This window comes from Eulemur rufifrons, chromosome 3 (assembly GCF_041146395.1).
Source record: "Eulemur rufifrons isolate Redbay chromosome 3, OSU_ERuf_1, whole genome shotgun sequence".
Taxonomy (NCBI): Eukaryota; Metazoa; Chordata; class Mammalia; order Primates; family Lemuridae; genus Eulemur; species Eulemur rufifrons.
In genome coordinates this window covers 5,699,125-5,722,134 of record NC_090985.1, presented here as the reverse complement: position 1 = coordinate 5,722,134, position 23,010 = coordinate 5,699,125, and the positions used below count along the sequence as shown (strand labels likewise).

General features: G+C 46.7%; 1 protein-coding gene across 4 annotated transcripts; it reads left to right on the top strand.

Annotated features, from left to right (window-relative positions):
- The first annotated feature begins 1,966 nt into the window (after positions 1–1,966).
- On the top strand, positions 1,967–20,577 carry VPS33B (VPS33B late endosome and lysosome associated). 4 transcript variants are annotated; one of them, XM_069466602.1, is made up of 23 exons: positions 1,990–2,431; positions 4,966–5,046; positions 5,392–5,453; positions 7,398–7,447; positions 7,972–8,039; positions 11,064–11,109; positions 12,197–12,291; positions 12,583–12,687; positions 13,104–13,200; positions 13,424–13,501; positions 13,713–13,786; positions 14,084–14,170; positions 14,348–14,438; positions 14,678–14,752; positions 14,998–15,062; positions 15,185–15,239; positions 16,196–16,242; positions 17,135–17,267; positions 18,177–18,250; positions 19,038–19,139; positions 19,323–19,398; positions 19,505–19,621; positions 19,946–20,322. In XM_069466602.1, the coding sequence occupies exons 1-23, from the start codon at positions 2,336–2,338 to the stop codon at positions 20,023–20,025; spliced, it is 1,854 nt and encodes a 617-aa protein (XP_069322703.1). In that variant the 5' UTR covers positions 1,990–2,335; the 3' UTR covers positions 20,026–20,322. The 4 variants fall into 4 exon arrangements, with proteins under 4 accessions (XP_069322704.1, XP_069322705.1, XP_069322703.1 ...); XM_069466603.1 differs by lacking the exon at positions 4,966–5,046 and having other exon boundaries at positions 1,967–2,431; positions 19,946–20,577; XM_069466604.1 differs by lacking the exon at positions 5,392–5,453 and having other exon boundaries at positions 1,967–2,431; positions 19,946–20,577.
- Positions 20,578–23,010: the final 2,433 nt, after the last annotated feature.

Genomic DNA, 23,010 nt, shown 5'->3' with positions numbered 1-23,010 from the left:
TAACCTATATTATAGAACTTTTCCAATGTACAAAAGTAGAAAGAATATGATAATGCAATGAACCTCTGTGCACCCATCACCCGGCTTTTTTTTTTTTTTTTTTTTTTTTGAGTGAAGTCTAACTATGTTGCCCAGGCTGGTTTCAAACTCCTGGCCTCAAATGATCCTCAGGCCTCAGCCTCCCAAGTATCTGGGATTACAGGTGTAAGCCATCATGTCCAGCTGAAGTTTTAGTAATTCCTTAATATCAGCTGATATTGTCACCCTAATAGTGGTCTTTGTTTCATAAATGACTTTTACAGTTAATTTCTCTGAATTATTATCCAAACAAGGTCCATACACTGCAATGTTGCATTTTGTTGATGTGTCCCATGTCTCTTTTATGCTAAAGTGATTTCCCCTCCCACATTTTCACCCTTGCCATTTATTTTTTGAAGATAGGTCATTTGTCCCATATAGTCTCCTGCATTTTGGATATGGTTGATTTCATCCCTGTGATATCTTAACATATTCCTATTATCTCAATTTTTGGCAATAAGTAATGCTCTGTACTTCCTATGCATCTCACCAGGAAATGATATGATGGTATAATTGATTAGAGTTTAGGTAGGGTTAGCCTGATCTATCCATTATGTCTCTCAAGTTTTTTTGTTTGTTTGTTTGAGACAGAGTCTCACTCTGTCTTCCAGGCTAGAGTGCTGTGGTGTCAGCCTAGCTCACAGCAACCTCAAACTGCTGGGCTCAAGCGATCCTCTTGCCTCAGCCTCCCAAGTAGCTGGGACTACACGCGCGGGTCACTACGCCTGCCTAATTTTCCCACTTTTAGTAGAGACGGGGTCTAGCTCTTTGCTCAGGCTGGTTTCGAACACTCCTGAGCTCAAGCAATCCTCCCGCCTCAGCCTCCCAGAGTGCTAGGATTACAGGTGTGAGCCACCGCGCCCGCCAAGTTTTTTTGTTTTGTTTTGTTTTTAAACAGAGTAGACACAGATCATTACCATAACCTCTGAAAGTTTCCTCATTTGTCTTCCCAGCCAATCCCCAGCCCCAAAGGCGTTCACTTTTCTAAAAAAGGTTTTCGCTATAGGTTAGTTTTTCCTGGTCTAGAACCTTATATAAATGGCACATACGGATGTACTCTCATAGTACTCTTTTTTTGGCTTTTTTTAACCCCCCCCCCTTTTTTTTCTTTTTCTTTTTTGAGGTAGCGTCTCGCTCTGTTGCCCGGGCCAGAGTGCAGTGGAGCGATCATAACTCACTGCAGCCTCAAACTCCTGGACTCAAGCGGTGGCGTGCACCACCACATCCAGCTAATTTTTTCTATTTTGCGTAGAGATGGGGGGGGGGCGTCTAGGCTATGATGCCCAGGCAGGTCTCGAACTCCTGGCCTCAAGTGATCCTCCCGCCTCAGCCTCCCAAAGTGCTGGGATTACAGGCATAAGCCACCGCGCTCAGCCATATAGAGTTTTTTTTTTTTTTTTTATTGTATGACTATGCCACAGTTTATCCATTTTCCCACAAAGGGCACTAACAAGTCAAAACTCCGATATCCGAAAGTCACAGCTAGCAGGACTCAGCTTCCATCAGATCCCAACGCGTCTCTCTCTGTCCACGCACCCCACCTCCACGCTTCTCGCCAACCACCGCTCCGAAGCTATGGATGGCCTTGCTCGTGGCTAAATTCGTCCAGTAGCTCTGATTGACCATCAATCAGTGCCCTCCAGACTCTGACTTGGCTTAGCTCATTTTACGAAGTCCCTGTAAAAAGATCAAGTGCCCAACCCTGACTTGAGTAAACCAGGAAAATTGGTTGTACAATTAAAATTAGCTTAAGGTATAATCATTTTATCCCAGGAAAACTCCCCTCTAGCCAGGAATGGGACTGGAAACTTGGCTCATCGCCTCCGGTTCCCAAATGTCCCTTTCAGGACGCCGTCCCCTTCCCGGTACACTTAGCGCCGGTCGAGAAAACGCGACTTCCGGGAGGCCTAGGAAGTCGCTTCCCGCTCCGCCGGGAAGGCGGGGTTCTGCCTGCACGCCGCGGAGTCTGCAGGTGTAAACTGATTCCGCTGACTGGCAGAGCGGATCAGGAAGGGACGGGCCGGGATACGGTGGCTGAAGGTCTGAGACTGGGGTGCCCCGAGGCCGCGGCTGTGTGTCCTGGACGTGGCCCTTCATTCCTGGCGTGCGGCTGAGGAGCAGGGGCCCTGGGGGGGCTTTGGTCGGCGGTGCCCAGGCCTGAAGGCTAGCCACCTCGCGCTTACCCTGGGCTGCTGCCGGCCTTCTCAGAGCGGAGGGCGTCCCCTTCGTCCACCCCACGGCCCAGGTGACCGCTGCCATGGCTTTTCCCCATCGGCCGGACGCACCTGAGCTGCCTGACTTCTCCATGCTCAAGAGGCTGGCTCGAGACCAGCTCATCTATCTGCTGGAGCAGGTCAGTGCTCGCTGTTAGGTTTGTTCCTGGTGGGACGCCCTAATACTCGCCACGCCTGGCTTCTTTACCGCATCGAGTTTATCACTCACTGGACGCGTCTTTCTTCCCTGCTGAGATCCTTTGATCTTGTTCTTGGCCCTTGGTGGTGTCCTTGGAGCTTCCGCAGCAGGTCCAAAATGAAACGCTCAGAGAGGAAGTCCAGAGGGTAGTAAGAGCTGCTTGGGACCTGGCCAGAGAGTTAATGGCAATCACTTTTTTTTTTTTTTTACACCGGCAAGGGAGACACCGCTAGTTCCAGGCATCACTGGGATGGTTAAGAGAGCTTTGCTATTAGGGATCTTACCACTGCAGTAGGAGCCTCATGAAACACAGATTACCACACACACGATATCGGGTGGTAGCTGAGTGATAGCTAGGGTGCCTGAATAGTTCAGCATAAGCGATCATTTCTAGCTAGGGTGACAGAGGCGTTTCAAAGAGCTGGAGTATAAATAATAATGTTTTCTTTGGAAATGAGAGAGGATGCGCCAGGCAGATAGACTGGTAGGAGCAAAGAGGGAACAGGAAAGGGCAAGGCACGTACAGGTTAGAGAGCCATCAGAAGTTACACAGTAGGCATTAAGCAGCCACTGAAGTTTCTTTTTTTCCCATTTGTGGCATGAAGCAATACTTGCTGGTGATTCTCATAGCGATGTGTGGGGTGGGATAAATGGGCAACAAGAATGCCAGTTAGGAGACCATAGATCAGACTGATGTAATAAAGGCCCACTCAAAGGTGGTGGCAGTGGGACAAAGAGAAATGATAAGATTGTTAACTTCTGGCGAAAGAAGACTCAAAGACTTATTGATTGGTTATAAAGGTTGAGAGAGAAGCAAAGCTGAGTGTGAGGTTTTTCACCCGAGTTATTAGGAAAATAATGCTGCTACTGTAATTTTAGTGGATTACTTGTTTAATTATGTAGTTATTGGTTACTGTCCATATTGCCCATTAGATTGAAAGGTTCTTGAGGAGAGGGAACATGTCTGTTTTGTTCAACACTATTTACCCAATGAGTACCTAGCTTAGAGTCAAGCACATAGCATATGCTTAATAAGTATATGTTATATGAACATTGAATGGAAATGAAAAAAAGAGGAACAGGTCTGGTAGGGGAAGTTGATTTGGGTTTGGATGGGAGGAAGTTAAGATGCCAGTAGGAAATGCAGAGCCAGGCGCTGTAACATGTGCCTGTAGTCCAGATGAGGCAAGAATGAGTTTGAATCCAGACTAGGCAATATAGAGGTCCCATCACTAAAAAACAAAAAGGACATGCAGCCTGTACCACCCAGCAGATGGAAACGTGGAGCTGCAGTTTCATTGTGAGTGCTGAGATGAAGACTTAGAAGAACCTCAGGGGATCTGAGAGCATATTTTATTTCTTTTTTATATGCCCTATAGTGCTAACACAGTGATTTGCACGGAAAAGACATGCAACAAATGACTGAGGAATTGAAGAAAGGTGCTAGTTAAAGCCACTAGTTCAGGTGAGAGCATCATGAAAGAGAGTAGATGAGACCAAGATAGAAACTTACAAATGGAGTGAGGGTAAGGAGGAGGAACCAACAGAGTGACTCAACATGGCCAAAGTGGATCTCTATGCAATAAATGATATCCTCTCCAAACTAACTTCTGCCCTAATTCTTGATGGGCACTGCAGTTCAGACTCAAAACATCAGAGTCATCTTTGACTCTCCTTCCCCCTCATACTAACTGAACTGGTTGCTGAGTCTCATAGATACTCCCTTACACATACTTTTTTATAATGATTATAAAATAACATTTGTACATTATAGAAAATATAAGATCAAGGAAAGTATAAAAAAAAAATCACTTATAATTCTACCATCAGATGGAAACTTCTGATGACTTTCTTCTCCCTGTCACTAACTGTGACCTCTCCTTCCTCTGAACAGATGTGAGAACTCTGTCAGGAGTGATAGTGCAAGAATCAGATAACAGGGATAGTGGGGTGGGTGAGTACAAGCAAGGGTGGTAGGGCAAGGACTATTCTGGGTTTTCTAAGTTTTCTGCATTGAGCATGTGCTATTTTTGTAATTAGGAGAAAAATACAATTGGAAAAGATATTTAGCAGTTAGTTGAGGGGGTTGCAGGATGCAAGGTGGGATTCTGTTGTGTTTGGCTTTGTTCAGCAGGAAACCAGGGATTGTTGGGAGGCAGAGGGGAGTAGGCAGTGGAGAAGAGCAATGCTATAGACCAAGGTCACAGGCAAGTGGCAGGGTTGAGTGACAAGGAATTAACCTGAGAAAGAAAGTGAAATATCTTCCTACTGGTACAGGAAATGAGAAAGCAAAATAGGTATATATGCAGAGAAATGTCAACTGTGTACATAGACAATAAAGTAGGTGCTAGGCTAGATGATGCCTAGTGCCCTCCCAACTCACAGACTGTAGTTGTATTAAATGGGTGGCTGGAAAACTTCTCATCTGTGGGAGCTTGTGTGACCTATGAGTGACCCAAATACTGTCTCCTTCAGCTTCCCGGAAAAAAGGATTTGTTCATTGAGGCAGATCTCATGAGCCCTTTGGATCGAATTGCCAACGTCTCCATTCTGAAGGTACTAGCCCTTGCTCCAGGGGACTCAGGCCCTTCTTTCCTCTTTGAGCAGTTTTTCTTTTGATGAGCAATACAAATTACTGGAGAGTAACTACTCTTATAGGGGAAATATAAGGTAGTTGAATTGGGTGGCCAGAGGCGGATTGATGCTGTTGTTTGTATTGTTTTAGTTTTGGTTTTCTTATTGACAGTTTGTGGAAGATTTAGTGGGATGGTTGTTAGGGGAGCAATTTGATTCCTAGAATTAGCATAAATAGGAAACCCTTAAGAAGTCCCTGTCTTTGTAGCATGCTTTGTGCTTTTCAAGCTCTCTCATGCCCTTTGTCTTGTTGGATTCTCTTTGTAGCAACATGAAGTAGACAAGCTGTACAAGGTGGAAAACAAGCCAGCCCTCAGCTCCAATGAACAGTGAGTATCTGGGAGTGTGTCTCGTCTCCAAGCTGGAGGAGGTCCTCAGGGGCACATTTGCCTTTCAGCTGTCCTCGGCTGAGATATATGGTTCATCTCCTTGAGCTTTTACTATGTCAGGCCTAAGTTATTGCTTTGGCTCCTAATGGTTCTCCCTTCCTGTAGTTTCTTGTCTTCTTCCCCCTCTAATCCATATTACCATCTATGAGCAGATTGATTAATCTTTCAAAATTATTTTCATTGTGCTCTTCTCAACAACCTTCAAGGCTTCCATTACTTACTGAAGATTGTCCAAATTGCTCACCATAGACTCCAAGGCTGTCTGTGGCGTGGCCTCACGCACTGCCTTTCCAGCCTCATCTTTCACGCACCCCTTCCAGCCTGTATTGATAGGTGCTTCCACACGCTTCCTAGCTCCGTGCCTGCACCTTTACCGTTTTGACCACTCCATTCACTGTCTGAAACCCTCTCCTGTCCTTGCTGCTCCTGTGAGCAACGCCCGTCCTCCCCCAGCCCACCTCCCCCAGGAGGCTCTCTCTTGCCCTTCCAGTCCAGAGGGATTTTCTCCTCTGGATTTGCATGGTGTTTTGTATTTGTCCTATTCACTTGGCAAGCAGTCATACATTGCCTGTAGTCTTTTTAAAAAATAGTTCAAAAAATGTTTCTTAAACGTATAAGTTATGTATATACATAAACATAATTAATGTATACCCTTCCTTAGAAGAAAAAATTTCCCCGGAAACATGGACAATACATCCATGGAGGATATATCCATATCTGTGGACTCTAGTTGAAAAACATTGTTTTCTATTATTTTCTTAGACTGGTTTTTTCAAATTTTTATATTTTTTAAAAAAATTGTTTTATTTTAGTTTAGTTTTAGAGACAGGGTCTCGCTCTGTTGCTAGGCTGGAGTGTAGTGGCTCTTCACAGGTGTGGCCATGGTGCACTGCAGCCGCAAACTCCTGCGCTCCAACCATCCTCCCACTGCAGTCTCTCCAGCAGTGGTGACTACAGGTACACACCACTGCCCTGGCTATGCTTTTATTTTTAGTTGACAAATAGTAATTGTATATATTTATGGGGTATTCTTGTATTGTTTTTAGCACTTGATTGTTAATACACTCCATATATATATATATATATATATGCATCTTCTTTTTTTTTATGAACTACTGATACATGGGCCAGCAAGGATGATCCAAAAAGCATTATGTTAAGTGAAAGAAAGCAGACACAAAAGATTATATTTTGTATCAGTCCTGTTATGTGACATTTTGGAAAAGGCAAAACTATGGGGACAAAGATCAGATCAGTGGTTGCCAGAGGCTGGGGCTCTGAGGAAGGCATTGACTACAAAGAATCAGCAGGGAACTTTTTTGGATGATGGAAATGTTCTCTGTATTTTTATGCATCTTCTTTTGCCCACTGGATTATAAATTATTTGAGAATAGGAACTCCTGTGTCCCCTAAGGCTGCAGTCCCCAACCCCCGAGCCTCGGAGCCGTACTGGTCTGTGGCCCGTTAGGAACCGGGCCGCACAGCACAGCAGATGAGCGACGAGCGGCAGGGGAGCAGGTGAAGCTTCATCTGTATTTACAGCTGCTCCCCATTGCTCCCCATTGCTCCCCATCCCTTCCACCCACCATGGAAAAATTTTCTTCCACGAAACTGGTCCCTGGTGCCAAAAAGGTTGGGGACTGCTGCTCTATAGGGCCAGTAAATGGGCCCAGCTCATCACAGTACACCTGTTGTGTTGAGAAGTGTCTTCTGTGGTTGGTGTGTGGTAGGAGAAAAAAAGTGGCATAGCTTTGGCTAGGATGTGACCTGCAGGCTCTGTCAAGAAGGGCAAATGGTGAAAGAGTTGGTATTGTTGTACTTTCTTCTAAGCTGCTATCAAATTTTATGGTTTTTCTTCACTTTTTTTTCCTTTCTCTCCCATAGATTATGCTTCTTGGTCAGACCCCGCATCAAGAACATGCGATACATTGCCAGTGAGTGTTCCATGGTACCTTGTGTAACTAAGACCTGGGAAAGGGTGGGCAAAATCTAAGGGCCTTGGCCATAGACCCTTTATTTATTTATTTTTTTGGAAACAGAGTCTCACTCTGTTGCCCAGGCTAGAGTGCCATGGGGTCAGCCTAGCTCACAGCAACCTCAAACTCCTGGGCTCAAGTGATCTTCCTGCCTCAGCCTCCCGAATAGCTGGGACTACAGGCGTGAGCCACCATGCCTGGCTAATTTTTTCTATTTTTAGTAGAGACAGGATCTTACCCTTGCTGAGGCTGGTCTCGAACTCCTGAACTCAAGCTATCCTCCTTCCTCGGCCTCCCAGAGTGCTAGGATTATAGGTGTGAGCCACTGCACCCAGCCTCATAGGACCCTTTAATGAGAAAAAAAATTGTTTGAATTGGCCATAGCACTAGTAGAGGATATCTGCTTCCCTGCTTCTAGTCTAACAGATGCAAGTCTAATAGCAAGCTTGTCGCTTGCTGGGCTGCATTCCTTTTCTCTGTAGATCTTGTTAATGCTGACAAATTGGCTGGCCGCGCTCGCAAATACAAAGTGATCTTCAGCCCTCAGAAGGTGAGTTTGGATCCTGGCAGGAGTGGCATCAGGTAGAATAGGACTGAGGACTGGGCAGGGGTAAGGGGCCAACAGTGCCATCTCCCTGTCTCAGTCCATTTTCTGTTGCTATAACAGAATACCTGAGACTGGATAATTCATAATGAACAGAAATTTATTTAGTGCATGGTTCTGGGGAGACTGGGAAGTCCAAGAGCATGGCACTAGTATCTGGCAAGGGCCATCCCCTGGGTGAAGGGTGGAATGCGGAAACAAGTAGAGGCACCAGGCGCCAGACTCACTGTATAGCAGCCCACTCCCGTGATAACAACAATAATCCATTCGAGAGGGCTCCTCACTCAGGGCCCAGTCTCCTCTTATGAGGCCTCACCTCTCAACACTGTTGCATTGGGGATTAAGTTTCCAACACATGAACTTTTGGGGGACACATTCAAACCATAGCACTCCCTGAAAGCCAATTAAGTGTGACTGAAGCAAATACCTATCATTGTCTCTTCATTACTGTATTCCTGAGTGTTTAGCAGAGCGTCTGTCATCACACTGCCCAAATAAAGTATTGTAGAATTGTGAGAGGCCTCTACATAGATTTCTTTAAATGAAAACCTTCACGGTTCTGAAGTAGAACCTGCTGTGTATCCCTGCTAACACAAATTCCAGTATAGAAATGGTGCACGATGTTACGGCTTTTCAATGACTTTCTCTTTGTACCCTTTTAATAATAAATACAATAAATCATTCACCCCACTCCCCACCACCCTCCATGCTCATCAAGGCATGTGGCTGGGCTGCCCCTGGGTTACGAGAACTGTTGTACCATACATTGTTGGAAAAGCCTTTTCTTACACAGGAAAGGAGCCTTAGAGACCATTTCACTCCACTTCAACTTTGCGCAGCTGAGAGGACTGAAGCCCATGCTCACACAGCATGGGCCAGTCTAGCATAGCCAGACTAGGTCTCCTCCATCTTCACTTCGGTGATGGCAGTAAGTGTCTGGAGACCCATCCTAGTGTCTCCGTTTCTTGATCGCATGGAGCTCCCCTCGCCAGCATGCCAGCCAGGTGCGTCGTATGCAGGTGCGTCCTCCAGCTCAGTGATAGGAAGAAATGCCGTTCCCGGCCTTCACATTGCCGGTTGTGGGCCTAGAAAGCTATACCAGGTAGTACATGCCACACTTACAGCAGGTAGAAACTAAAATTGAAAGGACAGGGATTTACTCCTTTTAAATTTTTCTAAGAAAATTCTAGAGAAAATAAAGTTGTAGCCAAGACTGAAGCTCTGAAGCCAGGCTGTCTGGGTGTGACTTCCTTGCTTTAGCACTTACTACCTCTGTGATCTTGGATAAGGGACTTAACTGCTCTGTGGCTCAGTTTTCTCATCCAGAAAATGGAGTTGATAATACTACTTATTTAAGTGCAATGACTTTCAGTCTCTATTAAAATAAGAAATCAACTGGAATGATAGGCTTACGTTGTTTTCTCATCCTGTAAAAGGAATAAGAGAATAGAGCCAGTGGTCATCCTTTGAAGGCCATTTGAAGATTGCTATCTCAATCTTACAAATATTTATCCTGTTCTGGAATACAGATATATGAAGTATTATGAACAGGGCAAGAAATTATTGAGTAAGACAGCCAATCAGAATTAGAGGTTACTCTTGAATGTTATTAAAGGAGCCATGGAAGTAATTTCTAGTTTTTGGACTCTTATAAACCCTTTTTTTCAAATTTACTTCCAAGGACAGATTTGTATTAACAGGAAATAGAGAAAGTATATATAACAGTTTAAAATAACCCCACAAGCCTACATATTACACAGAAAAACAAAATTGGTATTTTTATGAGTGTTCTCCATTTTATACCCTATCTAATCAAATTCTTTGATCTAATTTTATATCATGGGAAGATCTTTCCCTCAGTAGCTGTGGGGAAGAGGAGGCACCTCTATCTCTTTCTGAGAGTCCTTTGTTAATTATGAAGATTGGCAGTTTTCACACTGGGCTCTAGAATTCCATTAGTTAGCATTTAAAGTTAAAAGCAGGCCTGTAGATTTCAGGTTAGCTGCAGCAGTGAGTGAGGAATGAAGAGGCAGCCGTTCCAGCCCTGGTCGTGGCCCCGGCGCTGCCTGCCTTCGCTGTCTTGCTTTACCAGGTAGATGTTCTCTTCTGTCTTCACCCACATCTGTCCCTTCTAAACAATTTCCCCCTTCTCATCGCTTCTCCCTGTCAGGGGGTCTCCCTCTTTGATGGCTGTTCTTCTGTGAAGAATGATCTGCTGTCACTGCTCCTGCTTCCTCACTTTCATCCTTCCTTCTGGTCTCCTAAAGGTCCCCGTTGTCAAAGCCAGTGGTGTCTGTTTGATGCTCATCCTACTTAATTTCTGTGGCACTTGGCATTATTACCCATTCTTCCCTGAAACTCTCACCTTCCCTGCCTTCGGTGGTGCTGTGCTCTGCTCCTGCCTAAGTCTTCTTCCTCAGTCTCCTCTGCCAGGTCCTGCACTCTGCCCCTTTGTCTCGGTGTTCCCTGGGGTCCTTAGCTCTCCCTCTCTGTGTTCTTTTTGCTGGGACGAACCATCCACTTTAGGTACCACATATATGCCATTGACTCCTGAGGCCATGTCAATGTCTCCCCAGGTCCCAGGTTCCTAAACAGAACTCACTCTCTCCCCCCATTGCTCTTTTTTGTCTACCTGCTCCTCAGGATTTCTAGAGCACTTTCATGCCACTCCTCCCATCTCTGCTTGCACGACTCACCCTTCAAGGACAGCTGAAATCCTTCTTTGTAAAGCTTTCCAGTCTCTCAGGGAGATTAAAAAAAGCAGTTTACTTGATACATCAATAAAGTAGATGAAAAAGAAATGGGCTAGGTGATTCCACCAGTCTTTCTAGATTTAAGAATCTGAGTTCTCTTGTCTTTTTTCACTGGGTTCAATCATTATTGTCCTCATTAGTGACCTTAGAGGAACTCCAGAGAAATGGAAAGAACAGAGACGGTAGTTACTACTCAGCTTCCTTTTTTCTCTTTCAGTTTTACGCGTGTGAGATGGTGCTCGAAGAAGAGGGGATCTATGGAGGTGAGAGGAGATGAATGTGAGTGGAACGGGGGAGAGAACATATGGAAGAGAGAAATAATTGTTGTTCTCCACCCTCAGGTCCCCCTTCTCCTGGTCTTATTCCAGTCAGTCTAGCAGGGGGAGAGGTTCCGGAGAATGGGAATGGGGGCTGGACCCCAAATTAGAGCACTACTGGAGTGGCGTGAAAGGGATGCCAGAGCTTAGAGCTGGAAAGACCACCGCTCTGTTCTCCCCTTTCAAGACGGGAAAGTTTGGGCCTCCCCACTCTGTATGTTCCTCACTCCATTCTCCGTGCACCCCACACCTGATCACATACTCCCTGCTGAAATCCTGCAGTGGCCAAACATAAAGCCTGCAATCTTCACCATGGCCTCCTCCGCCTTGTACAGTTGGCCCTTCCTGTCCCTTTAGCCTCGTTGTGTGCTGCTGGCTTCTCCTGACTCACTACCCTCCAGCCAGGGGGACTTTGCACATGCTTTTCCTAGAATGTTCTCCACCCTGCAGCTTTTTGCCTTCCCAAACCTTACCCCAGTTCAAAGCTTGATTGTCACTTGTTGAGGGGAGAGTTTTCTGTACCCTTAGTTGTAGTTACATCCCTATAATATTTGTGCTCACAGCTTGCTGTTTTACTTCTTTGGAGCACAACTGTAATGAAATAGTTTGTACCATAATTTGTGTGGTGCATCTCTGCCCTACTAGGCGTACTCTCCGGGAGATCAGGAGCACGTCCACTTGCTCCCTGCTGTATCCCTGGTGCTTAGCATAGCCCTACCTGTAGGCGGCTTTCAGGAAATATTAATATTTGCTGAATGAATGTTTCCCTAGCACTTTTGGTCAGACCTTTAGTAAAAACCCACCATGTATCCCATTGTATTCCAGGCTGCTATGGACATGTCTCCTTTCATTATCAGACTCTGAGTTCCTTAAGGCCAGGGACTGTATTTTATTCTTTTTTAAGTTTCTAATGCTTAGCACAGTACCTGCTGTGTGGCACTTAAATGTTTGTCACATGACTGTGGTGGACCTTCCCACTTAATGTGGAGCTGAGTGCATTCTGCAGGGAAGCTGATGCTCTCTGTCCCCACAGATGTGAGCTGTGATGAGTGGGCCTTCTCTTTGCTGCCTCTTGATGTGGATCTGCTGAGCATGGAACTACCAGAATTCTTCAGGGACTACTTTCTGGTAAATGCAGGGCCTGTAGGTCTTGGCATCAAGGGCTGGGGACAAACATGGTGTCCAGTGGGCTAGAAATATTGATTTAACGTTTGTCCAGCTCAAATAATTTATCATGAGTGATAGTGATTGAGTGCTACAGCTTGATCTCCATGGGACTTCCTTTGGGGCCAATGAAGATGAACTTTTTCAAGTATTTCCAAGACGCTGCCATCCTGCTCCGGGGCTTCTAGGGCCAGCCACTTTTCAGATGGGCCTGTCGGTTGATTTGTATCTGTGTGGCCCATGTGGTCCCTGCAGGAAGGAGATCAGCGCTGGATCAACACTGTGGCCCAGGCCTTACACCTTCTCAGCACTCTCTATGGTTCCTTTCCCAACTGCTATGGAATTGGCAGATGCGCCAAGGTGAGCACTGCACTTCTGTTGTCCTAGTAACCCCTATTTCCCCCTGTTCTGTACCCACCCAGGATCATCCAAGGGCATCTGTGATATGATGTGTATTCTTTACCTTGCTTTTATTGTTCCGGAATGGTTCCTCAGAGAGAACTTGTGTGGCTAACAGAGAGGCAAGAGCCAGGGCCTCCTGGATAGCATTCCTAGATCTCTTTTTATCTTGGGGGGCAAGGTAATACTCCTTTATTGGTGTGGAGAGGGGTGGGAAGGATGGGAACAGATGGGAGAAGAATGGGGCAATATTTTTAATAATTAGCGCCCTTTTTGGGGGCAAGGAAAATTATCACATGGAAGGGGTTGGCTTCCGTAGGTATGGGGCCGCAGTAGGGACCTGGACACAAGATTAAGAATGTCTTGGGCCCTGGCAGATGTCATATGAATTGTGGAGGAAACTGGAGGAGGAGGAGGATGGTGAAACCAAGGGCCGAAGGCCAGAGATTGGACATATCTTTCTCTTGGACAGAGGTAAATTATGCTCAGCACTCCTCTCGTCTCTGTACCTGAGCGGATGCAGGAAGATGGAAAGTGTGGTGGCAAAGTTAGGATGCTACAGTTAGGGCTGTGAATCCCCCGTTAATTAGGAGCATGGGCACTTGGGCCCTATGGGAAGTACTTGAGCTGACATTGAACTAACTGGGTAGAAGGCTGGGTCAGGGAGAGCCTTCATGGTCGGGGATCTTGGTTTCAGACGTGGACTTTGTGACGGCACTTTGCTCCCAAGTGGTTTACGAGGGCCTGGTAGATGACACCTTCCGCATCAAGTGTGGTAAGTGCCATGGTCCTCTGTGTCTTGGCAAGATAGAAGCGGTCATCAGCCTCTGGTGCCTTCCACAGGGGGGCAGGGCTTGTGGGAGAGACCCAGACTTTGAGTGAACTGCTGGCTTCCAAATAGTTTGGGGAACCTTTACCAGCAGTTCCGGAAAAGGTAGGAGACGGCCTCACTGGAGATCCTAATACCTGTCCCTCTGCTCTCCAAGGGAGTGTGGACTTTGGCCCAGAAGTCACATCCTCTGACAAGAGCCTGAAGGTGCTACTCAATGCTGAGGACAAGGTGAGGGTGTGGGCACCAGCAATGCGTTCCCCAGGGCCACTGCTTACCTCAGGCGTGGGCCCAGCTCTGGGAGGGAGGCAGAGTCCACGGGAGAGAGGGTCTCCCCACCAGTTAAGAGAATACCCCAGAGCATATAGTAGGTACTCAACGGTGATTTATTGATCCCAGCTCAGCCTTCTTTGTCCTTCTGCTAGAACAGCTAAGTGCCCTTCCTGTCCTGTAATTATACTGATGAAGTAGGAAGGAACAGTTGTGGCTCTGCCAGAGTAAGTTGTTCCTGTCTCGTTCCCCTTGCAGGTGTTTAATGAGATTCGTAACGAGCATTTCTCCAACGTCTTTGGTTTCTTGAGCCAGAAGGCCCGGAACTTGCAGGCCCAGTATGATGTGAGCCCTGGTCCTATTTTGTTTCCTGTGGCTTCCCAAGGCTGCTGCCCTTTGGCTCCTCTTCTAAGACTGTGACAGGGCCCCAGTCCTTTCTCACGGGTGGGTGGCAACTGAGGGAAGGTGGTGGTTTCCCATGCCCGAGGTCAGGCGGCTAACCTTATGGGAACTTACCCACAGCGCCGGAGAGGCATGGACATCAAGCAGATGAAGAACTTCGTGTCCCAGGAGCTCAAGGGTCTGAAACAGGAGCACCGCCTGCTAAGTCTCCGTAGGTTTCACCTTTTAAGGGGCATAGGGGGAAGTGACTGCACCTCCAGGGGAATGGTGGGGAGGACCACTGCCTCCAAGGACACCCCTCTTCATCTGGCAAATAATGGGCTCTCTTTGGTCTGAAGTGGGAAGAATGCATCTGGATTTTGCTTTAAAAGGTTTTTATTCTTCTGGACAATAAAGAGACATCCTTCTAGAACCAGGAATATGTCAGTTCCCTTTTTGTTCAATCTGCAGATATCGGGGCGTGTGAATCCATCATGAAGAAGAAAACCAAGCAGGATTTCCAGGAGCTAATCAAGACTGAGCATGGTAACTGCAGCGGCCCTGCTATGCTCCTGCTCCCCTGTTCCCAGCCCCTAGCCCACCCTTAAAAGATGCTCTCTGGCTCTTTCCAGCTGACACTGGCTGTGTGGAATGCTGGTTCCTGCTAGAGTCCTGGGGGTCCCTTAACCCACCCCAAGGATGGAGAAAGAGATGGGGAGACAGACGCCTTTAGCATAGATGGGAACAGCTGAGCTGATCCCAGTAACAGGCTCTCCTCTGATTACTCATAGCGCTGCTAGAGGGCTTCAACATCCGGGAGAGCACCAGCTACATCGAGGAACACATAGACCGGCAGGTGAGCTGGTGCAGGGTTGGGGAGATAAGGATGGTGTTTAGAGGTGGGGTTGGCCTCAAGCAGAAGGAAGAGAGGAACATGCCTTATGAAACTACAGTCCTTGATTCCTTCTTCCTGTGCAGGTGTCACCCATAGAAAGCCTTCGCCTCATGTGCCTTCTGTCCATCACTGAGAATGGTGAGCCCAAAAGACCAAAAATGAGAATGCCAGATTGAGAAACTATGCCTTGGGGATAGAAGAAATAATTAAGATAAATATCTTAGCAAACAGAATGTTTCCCTGTGATTTCATGGATTCTTTTTCCTGTAAAATAAAGCAGTTTTTGTTTTGGGTGAGTCATCACCAGGTAACAGGGTAATTTATTGTTTTAGCTCTAAGCAAGACCACATCCAGGCCAGCCCAGAACAAGGCCTGTCACGTTAGGATCGTAAAGGTTTAGAGCTGAGTAGTATTTCTCTCATCATCCCATCTGACCTTTTCTCTTCAACAAGCTTGCATGATAAAGATTCAGTCCAAGAAAAAGGGACAGCCAACTAATTTCATGGTTCAGAGTCTACAACCTTTATGGCATTTTCTTTTTACTGTTGAAGTCTTCTGGTCGGTGAATATTCTTTAAGTTTGCTTTCTACCCAGAGCAATATTTTGCTTATTCTAAATCTCCTTTACTGTAGTTAGAAGCCCATTTCTTCTTACCTCTGTGGAGAAAACCATTTAAGATACACTTCAGGAACTCACTTTAACACTTTTCCTATTTCTCAGTAGCTGGAAAGCAGTCCCAAGTAGAACTGCCCCTCAGCCAGAATGAATCGCCCGAGAAGTCCCTTTTCCTCCCCCCTGCCACGTCATCCCCACACTCCACTGTGATTAGCGTTAATTGCAGGGTCCCCTCCTCAGCACCCTGATGGTTCACAGCTCTTCCTTGGAACTCTCAGATGCAGGCTTTATCTTTCAATAAGCAAGCTTAAATTTAGGAGTCAGTTTAAAATCAACTGTATACTATGCAAAATTAACATGAGTTACTGGATCCTTCCTCCTGGTAAGGTGCTGGCTGCTTGGTTGGTCTGGCTGTACATGTTAGGGTACCTCAGCTGGCCTCTTTCCCATACACCTGTCTTATTTTCTTCCCCCCTCAGGTTTGATCCCCAAGGATTACCGGTCTCTGAAAACACAGTATCTGCAGGTAAAGCCTCTAGAAAGTTTTTTGGGTGGTTTTTTTTTTTTTTTTTTAGATAGTCTCACTCTGTCACCTGGGCTAGAGTGCTGTGGTGTCATCACAGCTCACCACAACCTCCAACTCCTAGACTCAAGTGATCCTCCTGCCTCAGCCTCCTGAGTAGCTGGTACTACAGGCGCACACCACCATGCCTGGCTAATTTTTAAAATTTTTTGTAGAGATGGGGTCTTGCTGTGCTGCTCAGGCTGGTCTTGAACTTCTGGCCTCATGTGGTCCTCCCACCTGGGCCTCCCAAAGTGCTAGGATTACAGGTGTGAGCCACCGCACCTGGCCAGGAATGTATTCTTGAGGGAACTTGGTGGAGGACAGTTTTTGGGCATTTTTGAAAGAGGCAAAAGAAGAAATGATCCCTTTCCTGCCCCCATCACCACACTGTTTTCCATTCCAGCCTCTCTCTTAGAGGTACTAGGGAGAATCACCTTTCAGTGTGCCTGTCTGCCCCCTGCCCTCCTTTCACCCCATGTCCTCCGTGGTGCGCGTCCAGAGACTAAACATTGCAGCTGTTGGCTCCACTGATGAGCTCTTACGCCTGGGAATCTCCTTCATTTTAGCACTTTGCGAGCCACTGATTCAGCCTCCTTCCCAGTCCTCAAGTCTTACTTCATCTGTGAGGCCTTCCCCACAACCCTCACATCCTTAGATCTCTCTGTGAATAGTCTCATGCTGCTTTTTGTTCTTTGGGGTAGGTTATTTCTGATGTGAAAATGTTTCACACAGCAAAGTGTGAGCTCCTTCGGGGCAGAGACTGCACAGTCCTTCTCCCCCTCACCTCTGTGTCACCTGACAGTACTAGGCCCTGGTGGATGCTCAGTAACTGGCTGAACTGCCTTTTCTTCAGAGCTATGGCCCTGACCACCTCCTAACCTTCTCCAATCTCCGGCAAGCTGGGCTCCTAACAGAGCAGGTCCCTGGGGACACGCTCACAGCAGTGGAGAGTAAAGTGAGCAAGCTGGTGACCGACAAGGCTGCAGGTGAGCAGGGAGCACAGGTGATCCCTGATCCCCCACCCTGGGCTTTCATTCTCACTTCTCTCAATAGGCAGAGCCCCTGGAAGGAAGAGAGTAAGCTCGGGAAGGGGGATGATTCCTATCACTGTTATCACTGTTACTACTTCTGCTGGTAAGAGCAGTTTCCACAGTGAACAATTCCAATGTGCTGAGCCTTTTCTTTTTTTTATTTTTTGAGACAGAGTCTCACTGTCACCCAGGCTAGAGTGCAGTGGCATTAGCCTAGCTCACAGCAATCTCAAACTCCTGGGCTCAAGCGATCCTCCTGCCTCAGCCTCCCAAGTAGCTGGGACTACAGGCGCGTGCTACCACACCCGGCTAATTTTTCCTACTTTTAGTAGAGACGGGGTCTCGCTCTCACTCAGGCTGGTCTCGAACTCCTGAGCTCAAGCGATCCTCCTGCCTCGGCCTCCCAGAGTGCTAGGATTACAGGCATGAGCCACCTTGCCCGGCCCATGTGCTGACCCTTTTAGATAGTTTCTCATTTCATTCTTACAAAGACTCTATGAGGTAAATTTCTTTATCTCTGTTTTACAGATGAGGAAACTGAGGCTTAGAGAAATAAAATGACTTATCCAAGTTCCCTCAGTAAGTCAGGTCAATTTGACTCCAAAACCCATACGCTTAACCAATAAACTCAGGTCACCCTGTAGATGGCATTTTACATAGAGAGCTGGTACCCTGTAGGAGGGGAGGACTGTGGGTAGGGAGAAGGTGGGGAGTGTCTTGATCAGTTCCAGGGAATTGTAGGTAGACGGTTTCCAGGGTATCTTTGGATGTGATTGGTCCTGTCATGTCCTGAGTGGTGTCACCTGTGGCAGTGTCATGCATCCATAGACCTTAGGTGAAACCTAGCACAGATTTCTTCTCTAGGAAAGATTACTGATGCCTTCAGTTCTCTGGCCAAGAGGAGCAATTTTCGTGCCATCAGCAAAAAGCTGAATTTGGTATGTGGAACGGGGCTGGATAGGGGAGGCTGTGGGTTCACTCCTTTGTGGGCTATTTTTTGTCTTTGGTTTTTTTTTTTTTTTTTTGCTGTCCATCCTAATTTGTCCTATTTGTGGGCTACTTTGAATCTACAAAAAATTTTTGTCACTTTTATTTGTGAAAAGATCCTTTTGTTTGTTAGCTTTATAGCTTGAGCTTAATTTAATGAGACAAGACAGAAAGATTCATTCATTTAATAAACATATAACAAGCACCTGCTGATGCCAGGGAATAGTCTGAAGTGCTGCTTCAGTGACAGACATGTCCTGTGTCACTGAAGGGCAGAGAAAGGAGAACCCTTCCCTCCAGCCCCTTCATAGGAAAGTATTCCAGAGAACTGACGGGTACGGAACAGAAGCTGTCATCTTTGGTTGTGGATTTTTTTTCAGGGCTGTTGCTAGTTCTCCCTTTAGTTGAGATAAGAACTGTTCTCTGGGATATACCACTTTATCTGACCCTTTAAAGCTGCGGTCCCTAACCCCTGGGCCGCAGACCGGTACCAGTGTGTGGCCTGTTAGGAACTGGGCCACACAGCAGGAGGTGAACAAGTGAGGCTTCATCTGTATTTACATGGCTTGCATCACCACCTGAGCACCACCTCCTGTCAGATCCGTGCCCCCACCCTGTCCATGGAAAAATTGTCTTCCACAAAACTGGTCCCTGGTGCCAAAAAGGTTGGGGACCGCTGCTTTAAAGGATTAGGGAACTGAGTTGTCACTTGCCTAATATAGTCCCTTTGCCCTCTAGATCCCACGTGTGGACGGGGAGTATGATCTGAAAGTGCCCCGAGACATGGCTTATGTCTTCAGCGGTGCATATGTGCCCCTGAGCTGCCGAATCGTTGAGCAGGTGAGAGTGAGTCACTCTTGCTCCCATTCATATTTCCCTCTCGGCTTTCTCCTGGTCCCTGGCCTATCCCAACTTTTTATTTCTTGAGTAACTAGCAAGAAATGTGACAGTATGGTGGCTGTGCCCTTCCTTCTAAGCCTGACACCGTCTGCACACTTGAAACCAGTGCTTATGCTTTGCCAGGTGCTGGAGCGGCGGAGCTGGCAGGGCCTGGATGAGGTGGTCCGGCTGCTCAACTGCAGTGAGTTTGCATTCACAGGTGTGTGGCATGGACAGTGGGGCAGGGTGGCAACAAGAGCGGGGCTGGATGCGTTACCCAGGACTAGAGTGTCAGGAAAGAGTTGAGTCTGGTTTGATCCTCACAGACATGACCAAGGACGACAAGGCTTCCAGCGAGTCCCTGCGCCTCATCTTGGTGGTGTTCTTGGGTGGTTGCACATTCTCTGAGGTCTCAGCCCTCCGGTTCCTGGGCAGAGAGAAAGGTAAGGGCGAACAGAAAGTGAGAACAGGCCTGTTGGGATCTGGGGGACAAAGGACAAAGCGCCTTGCAGCACAGGAAGGCTTTTCTCCTGGCCTGTGGGTACCTCTTGCCGTATCCTTGCTGTGGGCTGCTACAGCAGGAAGCCCAGTTCCACCAGACTTGGAAAGCGGTGGTCCGTCCCCAAGAGCATGCTACTCCTGTCTCTGTGTCTGCAAACTGGGGCTCTCATCCAGAGGGACTGTGGCAATGGAAGTGGTCGTTACGGTTACTGTTGGGGCCTAAGATCTGCTCTCCGTCACTTCTGCTGCTGCTTTTGCCTCCTTAGGGTACAGATTCATTTTTCTGACGACAGCAGTCACAAACAGTGCTCGCCTCATGGAGGCCATGAGTGAGGTGAAAGCCTGAAGTTTTGCCTGCCAGTGTGGAAATCTCTGGACACGTTCCTCAATGGGATGCGGGAGTCTGGCACCCAGCTGCTAACACAGTGTCCACCGACTAGCTACCTGCTGAGAGCTGGGACCACAGAACTATTGGGGATTTAGAAAACATATCTGAGGAGAGAGTTCGCTTCCTGCCCTCAGGATATTTCTCTTTTTTGGTTTATGAAGTACCGCCCGTGCTGCTAAGATACAAAGGAAGTGATATCCTTTGCTAAATCCTGTTTGAACGTCATTATAAATAAAGCCTCTACTCTTGGCTGTAGTATATTTGCAGTTCTGGACGTGCACTTCCACCTTTATTAGTGAAAGCACAGTGGCGCTTTCCATAGGGATTTCATATGCTTCGTGGCCCGGACTCTTTAGCAGCTCTGGGCCTGGGGTGGTTCTTTCTAGTAAAAGTCACTAAAGTGCCTGCACCAATTTCCTCAACCATAAAATGGGAGGGATAGATTAGATGAGTAAGAAGCACGTTTCCAATTCTAAAATTTTGTGATTCATTACACTTTGGAGAAAATGAGTTTGTTATTTTAACTTCAGGAGGCACTTTAAGCTTTTTGTTTATTTTTGCAGAATGAATGACTGTGTGCCCTGTTAGAGCCATTTCTGGCATCAGCAAACAGTGCTCCTATAAAGGTCACCAGTGGTCTTTCTCTCTTTACCTTATAACTTGATCTCACTGATGACCACTCTTTCCTTGAAATTCTTTCTTTTTTTTTTTTTCTGAGACAGAGTCTCACTGTGTTGCCCAAGCTAGAGTGCTGTGGCATCAGCCTAGCTCACAGCAACCTCAAACTTCTGGGCTCAAGTGATCCTCCTGCCTCAGCCTCCTGAGTAGCTGGGACTACAGGTGTGCGCCACGATGCTAGGCAAATTTTTCTGTTTTTAGTTGTCCAGCTAATTTCTTTCTATTTTTAGCAGACACAGGGTCTCACTTTTGCTGAGGCTGGTCTTGAACTCCTGACCTCAAGGGATCCTCCCACCTCGGCCTCCCAGAGTGCTGGGATTACAGGCATGAGCCACCACGCCCCTGGCCCTTAAAATTCTCTCAGCTTCCGTAACATTCTCTTTTGTCCTCCTACAATCTCTTCACTTGTTCCTCTGTCTCCTTTGATTACTCCTCTCTGCCCGCCCACCCATTTGACATCTTGGCCTTCCAAAGTGCTGGGGTTACAGGAGTGAGCCACCACACCCAACCATAGCAGAGGTCTTTTTTTTCCTTTTTTTTCTTTTTTGAGACGGAGTCTCACTCTGTTACCTGGGCTAGAGTGCCGTGGCGTCAGCCTAGCTCACAGCAACCTCAAACTCCTGGGTTCAAGCCATCCTTCTGCCTCAGCCTCCCAGGTAGCTGGGACTACAGGCATGCACCATCATGCCGGGCTAATTTTATATATATATATATATATATATATATTTTTTTTTTTTAGTTGTCCAGCTAATTTCTTCCTATTTTTTTACGAGAGACAGGGGTCTCGCTCTTGCTCAGGCTGGTCTCAAACTCCTGAGCTCAAATGATCTGCCCGCCTCAGCCTCCCAAGAGTGTTAGGATTACAGGCGTGAGCCACAGTGCCCAGCCCATAGCAGAGGTCTCTGTTGGGTTTTTGCAAGACTGTCACTCCCATCTGTTCCCCACTTCACAGTGCTTCCACTTACCAAAAGAAAGACAATAAAAACCTGAGTTATTGGATCATCAAAGGTTTTCTTTCCACAGAATAATGATAATGCTGTATCAGAACATATCCCAAGGAACAAGCATGCCTCAAGTCAAGTATCTAGCTAGAACTATGACAGTGTTATGTGAAGCAAGTGTATAAGATCAAAGACACTGCTGACAAGGCTGTTGGTTCACAGAAAGGATACATGGCATCAGAAAAAGATTCTATGGCCAAGTAAATAAACAGTGGCAGTGCATTGTATTACGCTTACATTCTAGAACAACACTGTCCCGTAGAATATAATATGACCTTGCAGTAGGGTCATATATTAATATACACATTACACAGCACTTTACATGCAGTGTATGCTCTCAATGGGTATCTTTGCAACGGTTCTATGACTTTCTTAGCGTCAGAACTAGTGTAAAGGACATGATAGCAAAATTGTCTTATCTCTGGATACTTAACGGTGACCCTGGGAACATGTCTGAAGATCACAAATTTTTGAAGCTTCCTGAAAAAGTCTCCTCTCAAGTTAATCAAAGAGTGCAAGTAAATTTAAACAGTGCTATAGTACACTATGTTAGTGGTGTGAATATTAATCCACAAATGGTGCAAGTAAATTTAAAAAGTGGTCCCTGTGGTCCCCTATAGTGGTGTTGTGAACGTTTGGCATGCTGCTGACAAGTTAAAGGACATTTAAAGTATCCATGGAATTTTTCTTTTTCTTTTCTTTTTTTGTTTTTAGGCAAACACAAAGATGAGGTTTATTGAGGAGAGAAAGATAGGATTTGTAAGATTGGCACAGAGCTGGTCTCCAGGAGACCCCTCCCCCACCCCCTCTAAATTCTTATCCTCCTATGCCCCAACACCTGTCTGGCTCAACGACTGTGTAGGCGCTATCTGGGAACAGCCCCAGACCTGGCAGTTCCACGCTCCGCCCTGAAACTGCAACGGAAAATCCCTGACTTTTTGTGCCAAAAGACACCCATCCCCCAATTTTAAAAAACATATATAAGCCTACTCAAAATTTCTGGGTGGCGAGACTTCTCTGGCCCCTCTCTCGGGACCCGTGAACCTCGCCCGGGAGCGCTTAGATAAAGCCTCGTTGCTTGCCCCTTTCCACTCTGCTCGTCTTTCTTTCTCTGGCGCCAATCATCCAAAAACGTTATAGGATTATAGGGCAAGAGCAAGATATAGGTTTGCAGAGCATGGTACATACGCCACAGATGATGTGACCAGACCCGTCACTGCAGCAGGGAAAGCAAAAGGAAGGGCAAAGAGAGTAGAACCAATGG

What these genes read in the sequence shown, in the direction of transcription:
- VPS33B (XM_069466602.1), top strand. Translation starts at nt 2,336, where the DNA reads ATGGCTTTTCCCCATCGGCCGGACGCACCTGAGCTGCCTGACTTCTCC. An exon ending in AGGAACACATAGACCGGCAG is followed by an intron (nt 15,063 to 15,184) that starts GTGAGCTGGTGC and finishes CTTCCTGTGCAG; the next exon opens with GTGTCACCCATAGAAAGCCT. An exon ending in GTTCCTGGGCAGAGAGAAAG is followed by an intron (nt 19,622 to 19,945) that starts GTAAGGGCGAAC and finishes TTGCCTCCTTAG; the next exon opens with GGTACAGATTCATTTTTCTG.